Genomic DNA, 13,952 nt, shown 5'->3' on the forward strand with positions numbered 1-13,952 from the left:
AATGGCACTATGCACGCATTCCGCCAAGCCTCAGGCACCTCACCATGAGTCATACATACATTAAATAACCTTACCAACCAGTCAATAATACAGTCACACCCTTTTTTAATAAATTCCACTGCAATACCATCCAAACCTGCTGCCTTGCCGGCTTTCATCTTCCGCAAAGCTTTTACTACCTCTTCTCTGTTTACCAAATCATTTTCCCTAACCCTCTCACTTTGCACACCACCTCGACCAAAACACCCTATATCTGCCACTCTATCATCAAATACATTCAACAAACCTTCAAAATACTCACTCCATCTCCTTCTCACATCACCACTACTTGTTATCACCTCCCCATTTGCGCCCTTCACTGAAGTTCCCATTTGCTCCCTTGTCTTACGCATTTTATTTACCTCCTTCCAGAACATCTTTTTATTCCCCCTAAAATTTAATGATACTCTCTCACCCCAACTCTCATTTGCCCTCTTTTTCACCTCTTGCACCTTTCTCTTGACCTCCTGTCTTTCTTTTATACATCTCCCACTCAATTGCATTTTTTCCCTGCAAAAATCGTCCAAATGCCTCTCTCTTCTCTTTCACTAATAATCTTACTTCTTCATCCCACCACTCACTACCCTTTCTAATCAACCCACCTCCCACTCTTCTCATGCCACAAGCATCTTTTGTGCAATCCATCACTGATTCCCTAAATACATCCCATTCCTCCCCCACTCCCCTTACTTCCATTGTTCTCACCTTTTTCCATTCTGTACTCAGTCTCTCCTGGTGCTTCCTCACACAAGTCTCCTTCCCAAGCTCACTCTCACCACCCTCTTCACCCCAACATTCTCAGTGAATGTAGGTCTGCGGCAGGGGTGTGTGATGTCTCCATGGTTGTTTAATTTGTTTATGGATGGGGTTGTTAGGGAGGTGAATGCAAGAGTTTTGGAAAGAGGGGCAAATATGAAGTCTGTTGGGGATGAGAGAGCTTGGGAAGTGAGTCAGTTGTTGTTCGCTGGTGATACAGCACTGGTGGCTGATTCATGTGAGAAACTGCAGAAGCTGGTGACTGAGTTTGGTAAAGTTTGTGAAAGAAGAAAGTTAAGAGTAAATGTGAATAAGAGCAAGGTTATTAGGTACAGTAGGGTTGAGGGTCAAGTCAATTGGGAGGTAAGTTTGAATGGAGCAAAACTGGAGGAAGTAAAGTGTTTTAGATATCTGGGAGTGGATCTGGCAGCAGATGGAACCATGGAAGCGGAAGTGGATCATAGGGTGGGGGAGGGGGCGAAAATTCTGGGAGCCTTGAAGAATGTGTAGAAGTCGAGAACATTATCTCGGAAAGCAAAAATGGGTATGTTTGAAGGAATAGTGGTTCCAACAATGTTGTATGGTTGCGAGGCGTGGGCTATGGATGGAGTTGTGCGCAGGAGGATGGATGTGCTGGAAATGAGATGTTTGAGGACAATGTGTGGTGTGAGGTGGTTTGATCGAGTAAGTAACGTAAGGGTAAGAGAGATGTGTGGAAATAAAAGGAGTGTGGTTGAGAGAGCAGAAGAGGGTGTTTTGAAATGGTTTGGGCACATGGAGAGAATGAGTGAGGAAAGATTGACCAAGAGGATATATGTGTCGGTGGAGGGAACGAGGAGAAGTGGGAGACCAAATTGGAGGTGGAAAGATGGAGTGAAAAAGATTTTGTGTGATCGGGGCCTGAACATGCAGGAGGGTGAAAGGAGGGCAAGGAATAGAGTGAATTGGATCGATGTAGTATACCGGGGTTGACGTGCTCTCAGTGGATTGAATCAGGGCATGTGAAGCGTGTGGGGTAAACCATGGAAAGTTCTGTGGTGCCTGGATGTGGAAACGGAGCTGTGGTTTCAGTGCATTATTACATGACAGCTAGAGACTGAGTGTGAACGAGTGGAGCCTTTGTTGTCTTTTCCTAGAGCTACCTTGCATACATGAGGGGGGAGGGGGATGGTATTCCATGTGTGGCAAGGTGGCATTGGGAATGAATAAAGGCAGACAGTGTGAATTGTGTGCATGGGTATATATGTATGTGTCTGTGTGTGTATATATATATGTGTACATTGAGATGTTTCTTCTTTCACACACTTTACCAAACTCAGTCACCAGCTTCTGCAGTTTCTCACGTGAATCAGCCACCAGCGCTGTATCATCAGCGAACAACAACTGACTCACTTCCCAAGCTCTCTTATCCCCAACAGACTTCATACTTGCCCCTCTTTCCAAAACTCTTGCATTCACCTCCCTAACAACCACATCCATAAACAAATTAAACAACCATGGAGACATCACGCACCCATGCCGCAAACCTACATTCACTGAGAACCAATCACTTTCCTCTCTTCCTACACGTACACATGCCTTACATCCTCGATAAAAACTTTTCACTGCTTCTAACAACTTGCCTCCCACACCATATATTCTTAATACCTTCCACAGAGCATCTCTATCAACTCTATCATATGCCTTCTCCAGATCCATAAATGCTACATACAAATCCATTTGCTTTTCTAAGTATTTCTCACATACATTCTTCTACACATCCTCTACCACTTCTGAAACTACACTGCTCTTCCCCAATCTGATGCTCTGTACATGCCTTCACCCTCTCAATCAATACCCTCCCATATAATTTACCAGGAATACTCAACAAACTTATACCTCTGTAATTTGAGCACTCACTCTTATCCCCTTTGCCTTTGTACAATGGCACTATGCACGCATTCCGCCAAGCCTCAGGCACCTCACCATGAGTCATACATACATTAAAAACCTTACCAACCAGTCAATAATACAGTCACACCCTTTTTTAATAAATTCCACTGCAATACCATCCAAACCTGCTGCCTTGCCGGCTTTCATCTTCCGCAAAGCTTTTACTACCTCTTCTCTGTTTACCAAATCATTTTCCCTAACCCTGTCACTTTGCACACCACCTCGACCAAAACACCCTATATCTGCCACTCTATCATCAAATACATTCAACAAACCTTCAAAATACTCACTCCATCTCCTTCTCACATCACCACTACTTGTTATCACCTCCCCATTTGCGCCCTTCACTGAAGTTCCCATTTGCTCCCTTGTCTTACGCATTTTATTTACCTCCTTCCAGAACATCTTTTTATTCCCCCTAAAATTTAATGATACTCTCTCACCCCAACTCTCATTTGCCCTCTTTTTCACCTCTTGCACCTTTCTCTTGACCTCCTGTCTTTCTTTTATACATCTCCCACTCAATTGCATTTTTTCCCTGCAAAAATCGTCCAAATGCCTCTCTCTTCTCTTTCACTAATAATCTTACTTCTTCATCCCACCACTCACTACCCTTTCTAATCAACCCACCTCCCACTCTTCTCATGCCACAAGCATCTTTTGTGCAATCCATCACTGATTCCCTAAATACATCCCATTCCTCCCCCACTCCCCTTACTTCCATTGTTCTCACCTTTTTCCATTCTGTACTCAGTCTCTCCTGGTGCTTCCTCACACAAGTCTCCTTCCCAAGCTCACTCTCACCACCCTCTTCACCCCAACATTCTCAGTGAATGTAGGTCTGCGGCAGGGGTGTGTGATGTCTCCATGGTTGTTTAATTTGTTTATGGATGGGGTTGTTAGGGAGGTGAATGCAAGAGTTTTGGAAAGAGGGGCAAATATGAAGTCTGTTGGGGATGAGAGAGCTTGGGAAGTGAGTCAGTTGTTGTTCGCTGGTGATACAGCACTGGTGGCTGATTCATGTGAGAAACTGCAGAAGCTGGTGACTGAGTTTGGTAAAGTTTGTGAAAGAAGAAAGTTAAGAGTAAATGTGAATAAGAGCAAGGTTATTAGGTACAGTAGGGTTGAGGGTCAAGTCAATTGGGAGGTAAGTTTGAATGGAGCAAAACTGGAGGAAGTAAAGTGTTTTAGATATCTGGGAGTGGATCTGGCAGCAGATGGAACCATGGAAGCGGAAGTGGATCATAGGGTGGGGGAGGGGGCGAAAATTCTGGGAGCCTTGAAGAATGTGTAGAAGTCGAGAACATTATCTCGGAAAGCAAAAATGGGTATGTTTGAAGGAATAGTGGTTCCAACAATGTTGTATGGTTGCGAGGCGTGGGCTATGGATGGAGTTGTGCGCAGGAGGATGGATGTGCTGGAAATGAGATGTTTGAGGACAATGTGTGGTGTGAGGTGGTTTGATCGAGTAAGTAACGTAAGGGTAAGAGAGATGTGTGGAAATAAAAGGAGTGTGGTTGAGAGAGCAGAAGAGGGTGTTTTGAAATGGTTTGGGCACATGGAGAGAATGAGTGAGGAAAGATTGACCAAGAGGATATATGTGTCGGTGGAGGGAACGAGGAGAAGTGGGAGACCAAATTGGAGGTGGAAAGATGGAGTGAAAAAGATTTTGTGTGATCGGGGCCTGAACATGCAGGAGGGTGAAAGGAGGGCAAGGAATAGAGTGAATTGGATCGATGTGGTATACCGGGGTTGACGTGCTCTCAGTGGATTGAATCAGGGCATGTGAAGCGTGTGGGGTAAACCATGGAAAGTTCTGAGGTGCCTGGATGTGGAAACGGAGCTGTGGTTTCAGTGCATTATTACATGACAGCTAGAGACTGAGTGTGAACTAATGTGGCCTTTGTTGTCTTTTCCTAGCACTACCTCCCGCACATTTGGGGGGAGGGGGTTATTTCATGTGTGGCGGGGTGGCGATGGGAATGATTAAGGGCAGACAGTATGAATTATGAACATGAGTATATATGTATACATCTGTGTGTGTATATATATGCATACGTTGAGATGTATAGGTATTTATATTTGCGTGTGTGGACGTGTATGTATATACATGTGTATGTGGGTGGATTGGGTCATTTCTTTCATCTGTTTCCTTGCACTACCTCACTAACGCGGGAGACAGTGACAAAGCAAAATAAAAAATAAAAAAATAAATATATATATATATATATATATATATAGTATATATATCTTTTCTTTTTCTTTGAAACTATTCGCCATTTCCCGCATTAGCAAGGTAGCGTTAAGAACAGAGGACTGGGCCTTTGAGGGAATATCCTCACCTGGCCCCCTTCTCGGTTCCTTCTTTTGGAAAAAAAAAAAAAAAAAAAAAAAAACGAGAGGGGAGGATTTCCAGCCCCCCGCTCCCTCCCCTTTTAGTCGCCTTCTACGACACGCAGGGAATACGTGGGAAGTATTCTTTCTCCCCTATCCCCAGGGATATATATATATATATATATATATATATATATATATATATATATATATATATATATATATATATATTTTTTTTTTTCTTTTTTTCATTATACTTTGTCGCTGTCTCCCGCATTAGCGAGGTAGCGCAAGGAAACAGACAAAAGAATGGCCCAACCCACCCACATACACATGTATATACTTACACATCCAGACATGCACATATACATACCTATACATCTCAATGTATACATATATATACACACACAGACATATACATATATACACATGTACATAATTCATACTGTCTGCCCTTATTCATTCCCGTCGCCACCCCGCCACACACGAAATTGCACCCCCCTCCCCCTGCATGCGTGTGAGCATGCAATACGAAAAGACAACAAAGCCCACATTCGTTCACACTCAGTCTCTAGCTGTCATGTGTAATGAACCGAAGCCACAGCTCCCTTTCTACATCCAGGTCCCACAAAACTTTCCATGGTTTACCCCAGACATTTCACATGCCCTGGTTCAATCCAGTGACAGTATGTCGACCCCAGTATACCACATCATTCCAATTCACTCTATTCCTTGCACATCTTTCACCCTCCTGTATGTTCAGGCCCCGATCGCTCAAAATCTTTTTCACTCCATCCTTCCACCTCCAATTTGGTCTCCCACTTCTCATTCCCCCTACCTCTGACACATATATCCTCTTTGTCAATCTTTTCTCACTCATTCTCTCCATGTAACCAAACCATTTCAATACACCCTCTTCTGCTCTCTCAACCACACTCTTTTTATTACCACAGATCTCTCTTATGCTTTCATTACTCACTCAATCACACCAATTCACACCACATATTGTCCTCAAACATTTCATTTCCAATACATCCACCTTCCTCTGCACAACTCTATGTATAGCTCATGCCTCGCAACCATATAACATTGTTGGAACCACTATTCCATCAAACATACCCATTTTTGCTCTCCGAGACAAAGTTCTTCCCTTCCACACATTCTTCAATGCTCTCAGAATCTTCTCCCCCTCCCTCACCCTGTGACTCACTTCTGCTTCCATGGTACCCATCCGCTGCCAAATCCACTCCCAGATATCTAAAACACTTCACTTTCTCCAGTTTTTCTCCATTCAAATTTACCTCCCAATTTACTTGTCCCTCATCCCTACTGAAGCTAATAACCTTGTTCTTATTCACATTTACTCTCAGCTTTCTTCTTTCACATACTTTACCAAACTCAACTTCTGCAGTTTCTCACTTGAATCAGCTACCAGTGCTATATCATCAGTAAACAGCAATTTACTCACTTCCCAAGCCCTCTCATCCACAACTGACTGCATACTTACCCCTCTCTCCAAAACTCTTGCATTCACCTCCCTAACAACCCCACCATAAACAAATTAAACAACCATGAAGACATTACGCACCCCTGCCACAAACCGACATTCACTGGGACCCAATCACTTTCCTCTCTTCCTACTCATACACATGCCTTACATCCTTGATAAAAGCTTTTCACTGTTTCTAGCAACTTAACTCCCACATCATACACTCTTAATACCTTCCACAAAGCATCTATATCAACTCTATCATAGGCCTTCTCCACATCCATAAATGCTACATACAAATCCATCTGTTTTTGTAAGTTTTTTCATACATTCTTCACAGAAAATACCTGATCCACACATCCTCTACCACTTCTGAAACCACACTGCTCTTCCCCAATCAGATGCTCTGCACATACCTTTACCCTCTCAATCAATACCCTCCCATATAATTTCCCAGGAATACTTCACAAATTTATACCTCTGTAATCTGAACATTCACCTTTATCACCTTTGCCTTTGTACAATGGCACTATGCATGCATTCCGACAGTCCTCAGGCACTTCACCATGATCATACTTACACTGAATATCCTTACCAACCAGTCAACAACAGAGTCACTGCCCTTTTTAATAAATTCCACTGCAATACCATCCAAACCCGCTGCCTTACCAGCTTTCATCTTCCGCAAAGCTTTCACTACTCTTCTCTGCTTACCAAACCATTCTCCCTGACCCTCTCATTTCGTGCACCACCTCGACCAAAACACCCTATATCTGCCACTCTTTCATCATACACGTTCAACAAACTTTCAAAATACTCACTCATCTCCTTCTCACTTCACCACTACTTGTTATTACCTCCCCATCAGCCCCCTTCACCGATGTCCCTATTTGTTTTCTTGTCTAACGCACTTTATTTACCTCCTTCCAAAACATCTTTTTATTCTCCCTAAAATTTAATGATATTTTCTCACCCCAACTCTCATTTGCCCTCTTTTTCACCTCTTGCACATTTCTCTTGACCTCCTGCCTCTTTCTTTTATACATCTCCCAGTCATTCACACGAATTCCCAGAAAAAATCATCCAAACCCCTCTCTCTTCTCTTTCACTAACACTCTTACTTCTTCATCCCACCACTCACTATCCTTTTTAATCTGCCCACCTCCCACATTTCTCATGCCACAGGCATCTTTTGCACAAGCCATCACTGCTTCCCTAATTATATCCTATTCCTCCCCCACTCCCCTTACGTCATTTTCTTTCACCTTTTTCCATTCTGCATGCAATCTCTTCTATATATATTCTACTGTTAAGCTCCTAGGTAACTAGGATCTAAAAGGCAGAGTAAAAAGTAAAATCTGTGATCAATGATACAGTGTAACTTACCATCTTCAGATCGCCTTGTTTAGCAGCTTTTATTATTCCATCAGAATTCTTCTCGAGAAGGTGGCTGAGGAAAAAGGATATGAAAAAGTCATAAAAGCATTAAAATGACATGATTTGTTTTCAAATTTTTTTGTCTTCCACAAAACATCATTAATACTATTAGCTATCCCCACTGTCAATAAAACCAAGAGGTCTTATCTTACATTTTACATTCTATACACACACACACACACAAACACACACACATACACACACACACACACACACACACACACACACACACACACACACACATATCAAAATTGCAATATGACTTTCAGGTCTGCTAATTGCAAACTAAGAAATACAAAATTGTGATTGAGAATGTACAGAAAAAGCAGCCAAGTTGGTCAGAGAATTAAGAGAGCTTAGCTATGATGAAAGATCGAAGGCTACATAGCTGTTCACCTTAAATAGGAGAGAAGAAAGAGGATGACCTTATAAAAGCATTCAAGTTCCTAAATGAATTGGTTGTTGTTGACAATAATTAGGTCTTTACAAGGCACAGTATCAGTTTAGCAGAGGCAATGATCAGAAGCTGAGTAAGAGGATGATGAAGTAGAATGTGAAAAAATACTAGTTTAGTGTACAGGTAGTGCACTGTTGGAATGGTCTAACTAAGGAGCCTGTCAATGATGGCAACTAAAAGTATTCTTGATAATGTAAAAAGTATGAGATGGGGCCCCACAAGTGTTAAGCTCTCTCCCTGCAGTATACAAATAATAAAATTCCAAAAAAAAATTATGCACACACAGTAGCAGCAGGCCAGAGAAGTCCAAGCAGTGCTCCTTGCTTCTTTTAGATTTTAAAGGGCCCACAGCTCATGAAGTCTATAACCTACACATGAACCAAATTGTGGGAGTTTCATGGGACTTGGGAGTTGAAGTCTCCCATGTTCAAACTAAGAGCCTGTAATCTACCTATGAAGGCTGTGTAATGTTTGTGTCAATAGCTAATCACAATTCTAGATCACAAGGATGAAGATTAGGACTTCTACATAAGAGAGCAAAGAAAAGCAGTGATATAGGCCCCTGTGGTTCAAATTCATGCCTCATGTGGGTGGACAATAATTTCTCAGGGACACCCAACTCAGGTTGTCTATAGTAATGTGGTAAAAGATTTAAATTCTTCTCATGACTGTAGCTATCTTGTGCTAGTAAACTTCATTACCATTGCTAATAACGGTATCAGTTAAAGACCTTTAAAGCTGCTTGTACCAATAGTAAGAAAAAATCAGGACTTAAAGAATGCAGAGTAATTAAACAGGATAGGTAAGACAAACTTGTTAACAAACGCTAAATATGCCAAACACTCTACAAAAGTTTTTTGATCAATATGGACTACAGTCTGGTTTGGATTCACAAAAGGGAACTTACTGAGACCAGTCAGTCTTAATAAGATCTAGAAGAAAGGAGACCTAGCAGAGAACAAATGTTTCAAAATGTTATGACAAATTCTTAAAAGGCAAGATCAGAAGTTAACACAACCAGAGAAGTTAGAGAATCTAAGGAAGCAATTCAACGATCATGAAGGGTATCATAAAAAAAAGAGAGGAACTTAGGGATCTGAAAAAAATAGTCACTGGGTATAAACAAAAATTCAGTTTTGTGACAGGGATTCAGGAGGTACATAAGCACACGAAAGAAGGTCAGTTCAATAAGTACCAGCCCTTTCCACATTTCCCTCTCTGATATACCTGCTTCATTTTCTTTTCACTATACCATCATTCATAGTCTCTAGTAAATTCTCCTCTGTTGAACACCATCAGTCTAGTTCCTCTCCTAATATCTTACTTCTCTCTGAGACCCAACTATAATCTCCACTCACAATTCCAGTTCAAAGGTGATGTCTGTGCTTATTCCAACATCAGTACACCTGTTGCATGCCTTGAGTATCCTGAGTCCTCAAGCTTTGATGTTATCTGGTTCAAAGTCTGTTTCCCAACTACCACACTTTTTCTTTGTTTTGCTTTTTGCTCTCCTTATTCTACAAATTTTACATCTTATTTCAATAATCTCAACTTCTGCCATGCGACTGTGGCAACTAAGTACGGCCTTGGTTTCTCTATGTGGATGACATGGTGCCAATGCTGTGGTGGTTCAGATTGAGGTGCACACCTTCCTCCATCTTTTCTCCTCCAATGCTTTACCAAATTTATGAGTTAACTATTACAGTTTTATACTACTACCATGTAAAGTATATTAGCTCACATTTTTTGTATCTATCCTTTACTTTTACTAATATTTTCTGATTTTATAAAGGAAAACTAAAAATTTTAATGATGTTTACCCTTCATAATCCTTCCTCCACCACTTCCCCATGGGATCTATGCATTATACCAAGGACATATATGTCAGCTTACTTTTTTCTAAGAAGATTTACTTACATTTACATTTTTCTTTCACTTTATTATGGGAAAATAAAGAATCTAAACGATGCAAACCCTCTAAAACCATCCAGCATTTTCCCACCACTCCCTAGGGGTCTATGCATCAACTTCACCATTATACAGATAATTCAACAAGCTTCCTACACATGGCATCACTTCTGCTACATGATGGTTATTGAGATATAATTCAAAACTATGGTTCAACAGTATGAAGAGACTTCATCAGGCCTCTACACCATATATCTGGTAGGGCTTAAGAATGTGTGGAAGGTGAGAACGTTATCTTGGAGAGCAAAAATGGGTATGTTTGAAGGAATAGTGGTTCCAACAATGTTATACGGTTGTGAGGCATGGTCTATAGATCGGGTTGAGTGGAGAAGGGTGGATGTGATGGAAATGAAATGTTTGAGAACAATATGTGGTGTGAGGTGGTTTGATCGAGTAAGTAATGAAAGGGTAAGAGAGATGTGTGGTAATAAAAAGAGTATGGTTGAGAGAGCAGAAAAGGGTGTGTTGAAATGGTTAGGTCAAATGAAGAGAGTGAGTGAGGAAAGATTGACAAAGAGGATATATGTGTCAGAGGTGGAGGGAATGAGGAGAAGCAGGAGAACAAATTGTAGGTGGAAGGATGGAGTGGAAAAGATTATGGGCAATCAGGGCCTGAACATACAGGAGGGTGAAAGGCATGCAAGAAATAGAGTGAACTGGAATGATGTGGTACACCGAGGTCGACATGCTGTCAATAGATTGAACCAGGGCATGTGAAACATCTGGGGTAAACCATGCAAAGTTTTGTGGGGCCTATACCTATACATTGAAATGTATAGGTATGTATATGTGCGAGGGTGGGCATTTATGTATATACATATGTATGTGGGTGGGTTGGGCCATTCTTTCGTCTGTTTCCTTGCGCTACCTCGCTGATGCTGGAGAGTAAATGTGAATAAGAGCAAGGTTATCAGGTACAGTAGAGTTGAGGAACAAGTCAATTGGGAGGTAAGTTTGAATGGAGAAAAATTGTTGGAAGTGAAGTGTTTTAAATACCTGGGAGTGGATTTGGCAGTGGATGGAACCATGGAAGCAGAAGTGAGTCACAGGGTGGGGGAGGGGGCCAAAGTTCTGGGAGCGTTGAAAAATGTGTGGAAGGTGAGAACATTATCTCGGAAAGCAAAAATGGGTATGTTTGAGGAATGGTAGTTTCAACAGTGTTGTGTGGTTGCGGGGCATGGGCTGTATATGGAGTTGTGCGGAGGAGGTTGGATCTGTTGGAGGTGAGATTTATGGGGACAGTGTGTGGTGTGGGGTGGTTCGGTCGAGTGAGTGGTGAAGGGGTGGTAGAGGTGTGTGGTGATAGAGGGAGTGTGGTTGAGTAAGTAGAGGAGGGTGTGTTGGGGTGGTTTGGTCACATGGGGAGGGTGAGTGGGGGGGATTGACGGGGAGGATGTGTGTGTCAAAGGCGGAGTGAGCGGGGAGGGGTGGGAGACCAGACTGGGGGTGGAAGGATGGAATGAGGGGAGTTCTGAGTGATCGGGGCCTGGAAATGCAAGAGGGTTGGAGGCACATGGGGAGTGGAGTGAATTGGAGCAGTGGTGTGCCAGGGTCGACGTCAATGGATTGAGCCGGAACATGTAAAGCGTCTGGGGTGGGCCATGGAAGGTTTTGTGGGGCCTGGATGTGGAGGGGGAGCTGTGGTTTTGGTGCGTTATACGTGGCAGCTGGAGACTGAGTGTGGGCGTGTGTGGCCTTTGTTGTCTTTTCCTAGCAGTACCTCACGCACGTGCAGGGGGGAGGGGTTGTCATTCCATGTGTGGCTGGGTGGCACCGGGAATCAGAGAAGGCAGCAAGTATAAATTATGTACATGTGTGTATATGTATGTGTCTGTGTGTGTATATATATGTATGCGTTGAAATGTATAGGTATGTATATATATGTGTGTGTAGACGTGTATGTATATACGTGTGTGTGGGTGGGTTGGGGAATTCTTTCGTCTCTTTCCTTGCCCTACCTCACTAATGCAGGAGACAGCGACGAAGTATAATAATGATTACAATATTTCTTTTTTCATACTATTTGCCATTTCCCGCATTAGCGAGGTAGCGCTAAGAACAGAGGACTGAGCCTTTGAGGGAATATTCTCACTTGGCCCCCTTCTCTGCTCCCCTTTTGTAAGGAAGGCAAGAACATTATCTTGGAAAGCAAAAATGGGTACGTTTGAAGGAATAGTGGTTCCAACAATGTTATATGGTTGCAAGGCATGGGCTATAGATAGTATTGTGTGGAGGAGGGTGGATGTGTTGGAAATGAGATGTTTGAGGACAATATGTGGTGTGAGGTGGTTTGATCAAGTAGTTAATGAAAGGGTAAGAGAGATGTGTGGGAGTAAAAATAGTGTGGTTGAGAGAGCAGAAGAGGGTGTACTGAAATGGTCTGGTCACATGGAGAGAAGGAGTGAGGAAAGATTGACAAAGAGGATATATGTGTCAGAGATGGAGGGAACAAGGAGAAGTGGGAGACCAAATTGGAGGTGGAAGGATGGAGTGAAAACGATTTTGGGCAATCGGGACTTGAACATGCAGGAAGGTGAAAGGCATACAAGGAATAGAGTGAACTGGAACGAAGTGGTATACTGGGTTCGATGTGCTGTCAATGGAGCCTATCTCTTGGACATTTTTTTCTTTCATAAAACCTTCTAAACTTCTGTATGCTATCCATATTTACCATGTCCTCATTCAGTTTATATCACTGATTCACCACTTATACAGTAAAATTACTTCATCTTTATTTCAAAACAAATGGTTACTTATGTAATAGTATTCTGCTAATTATAATGTATACCATAAAATACAACTGAAGAAAATTTTAAAATAACACAATATCAGTGTTCCAAAGACATGAGTGTTTCTACAAAGAATCATAAGACTAGTTTAGAAACAAAACAGAAAATCACATTAAAGATGCATTTCTCAGTAATATTAATGCATTGTGTATTTCAAAATATACACTAATATATATCAAATTACATACTTTACTAGGATAAAATCAACTGCACGTGAACAATCTATCACAGAAATATCTATCATACATCAGAACAAAAGTATGCACCTAATGTACACCAGTAATGCACCCTGAAAATGCCTGGTATTCAGTGGTTCGATACTTCACATTCTTATATAATTGTACATACTAATTACCCTTCCCTCCATTTTTCTAGAACAGCCAAACCCCTTTATTTCACAGTATAAGCCCAGCAAAAAAGCAAGAATTCTTAACATGCCACCACATTCATCACATCAGCAAACAACAAGCAAAAGTTTCCCCCAAGGTGGTAGTAAAGGCCTCTCGTCAATGACAGCTATCCTCACTCGTTATTTCCTACTCTATTACTGTGATAGGTGGACATGTGGTCTCCTCCAATATTTTCAACTACATACAAAGTTTACCAGTTCTCAACAATGCTTCCAGATGCCTGAGCATCCTTGAAGAGCTAGCTCTACTTCCCCAAGTACCTGGGAGGTTTGCAAGATTTTTCAACATATGGATTAGTGAGTTGGCCATCAGCTGAGCCAAAGATATGAGATGCATTGTCT

General features: G+C 41.9%; 1 protein-coding gene across 1 annotated transcript in view; it reads right to left on the minus strand.

Moving 5' to 3' along the window:
* rdgA (retinal degeneration A) overlaps positions 1 to 13,952 on the minus strand; it is a 243,246-nt gene that overhangs the window by 12,646 nt on the left and 216,648 nt on the right. Inside the window, exon 18 of the mRNA XM_071670254.1 lies at positions 7,937 to 8,000. Within this exon, the coding sequence (XP_071526355.1) occupies positions 7,937 to 8,000 (64 nt within the window). The remainder of the gene's footprint in view (positions 1 to 7,936; positions 8,001 to 13,952) is intronic.

Source organism: Panulirus ornatus, chromosome 15 (genome assembly GCF_036320965.1).
Source record: "Panulirus ornatus isolate Po-2019 chromosome 15, ASM3632096v1, whole genome shotgun sequence".
NCBI classification, from domain to species: Eukaryota; Metazoa; Arthropoda; class Malacostraca; order Decapoda; family Palinuridae; genus Panulirus; species Panulirus ornatus.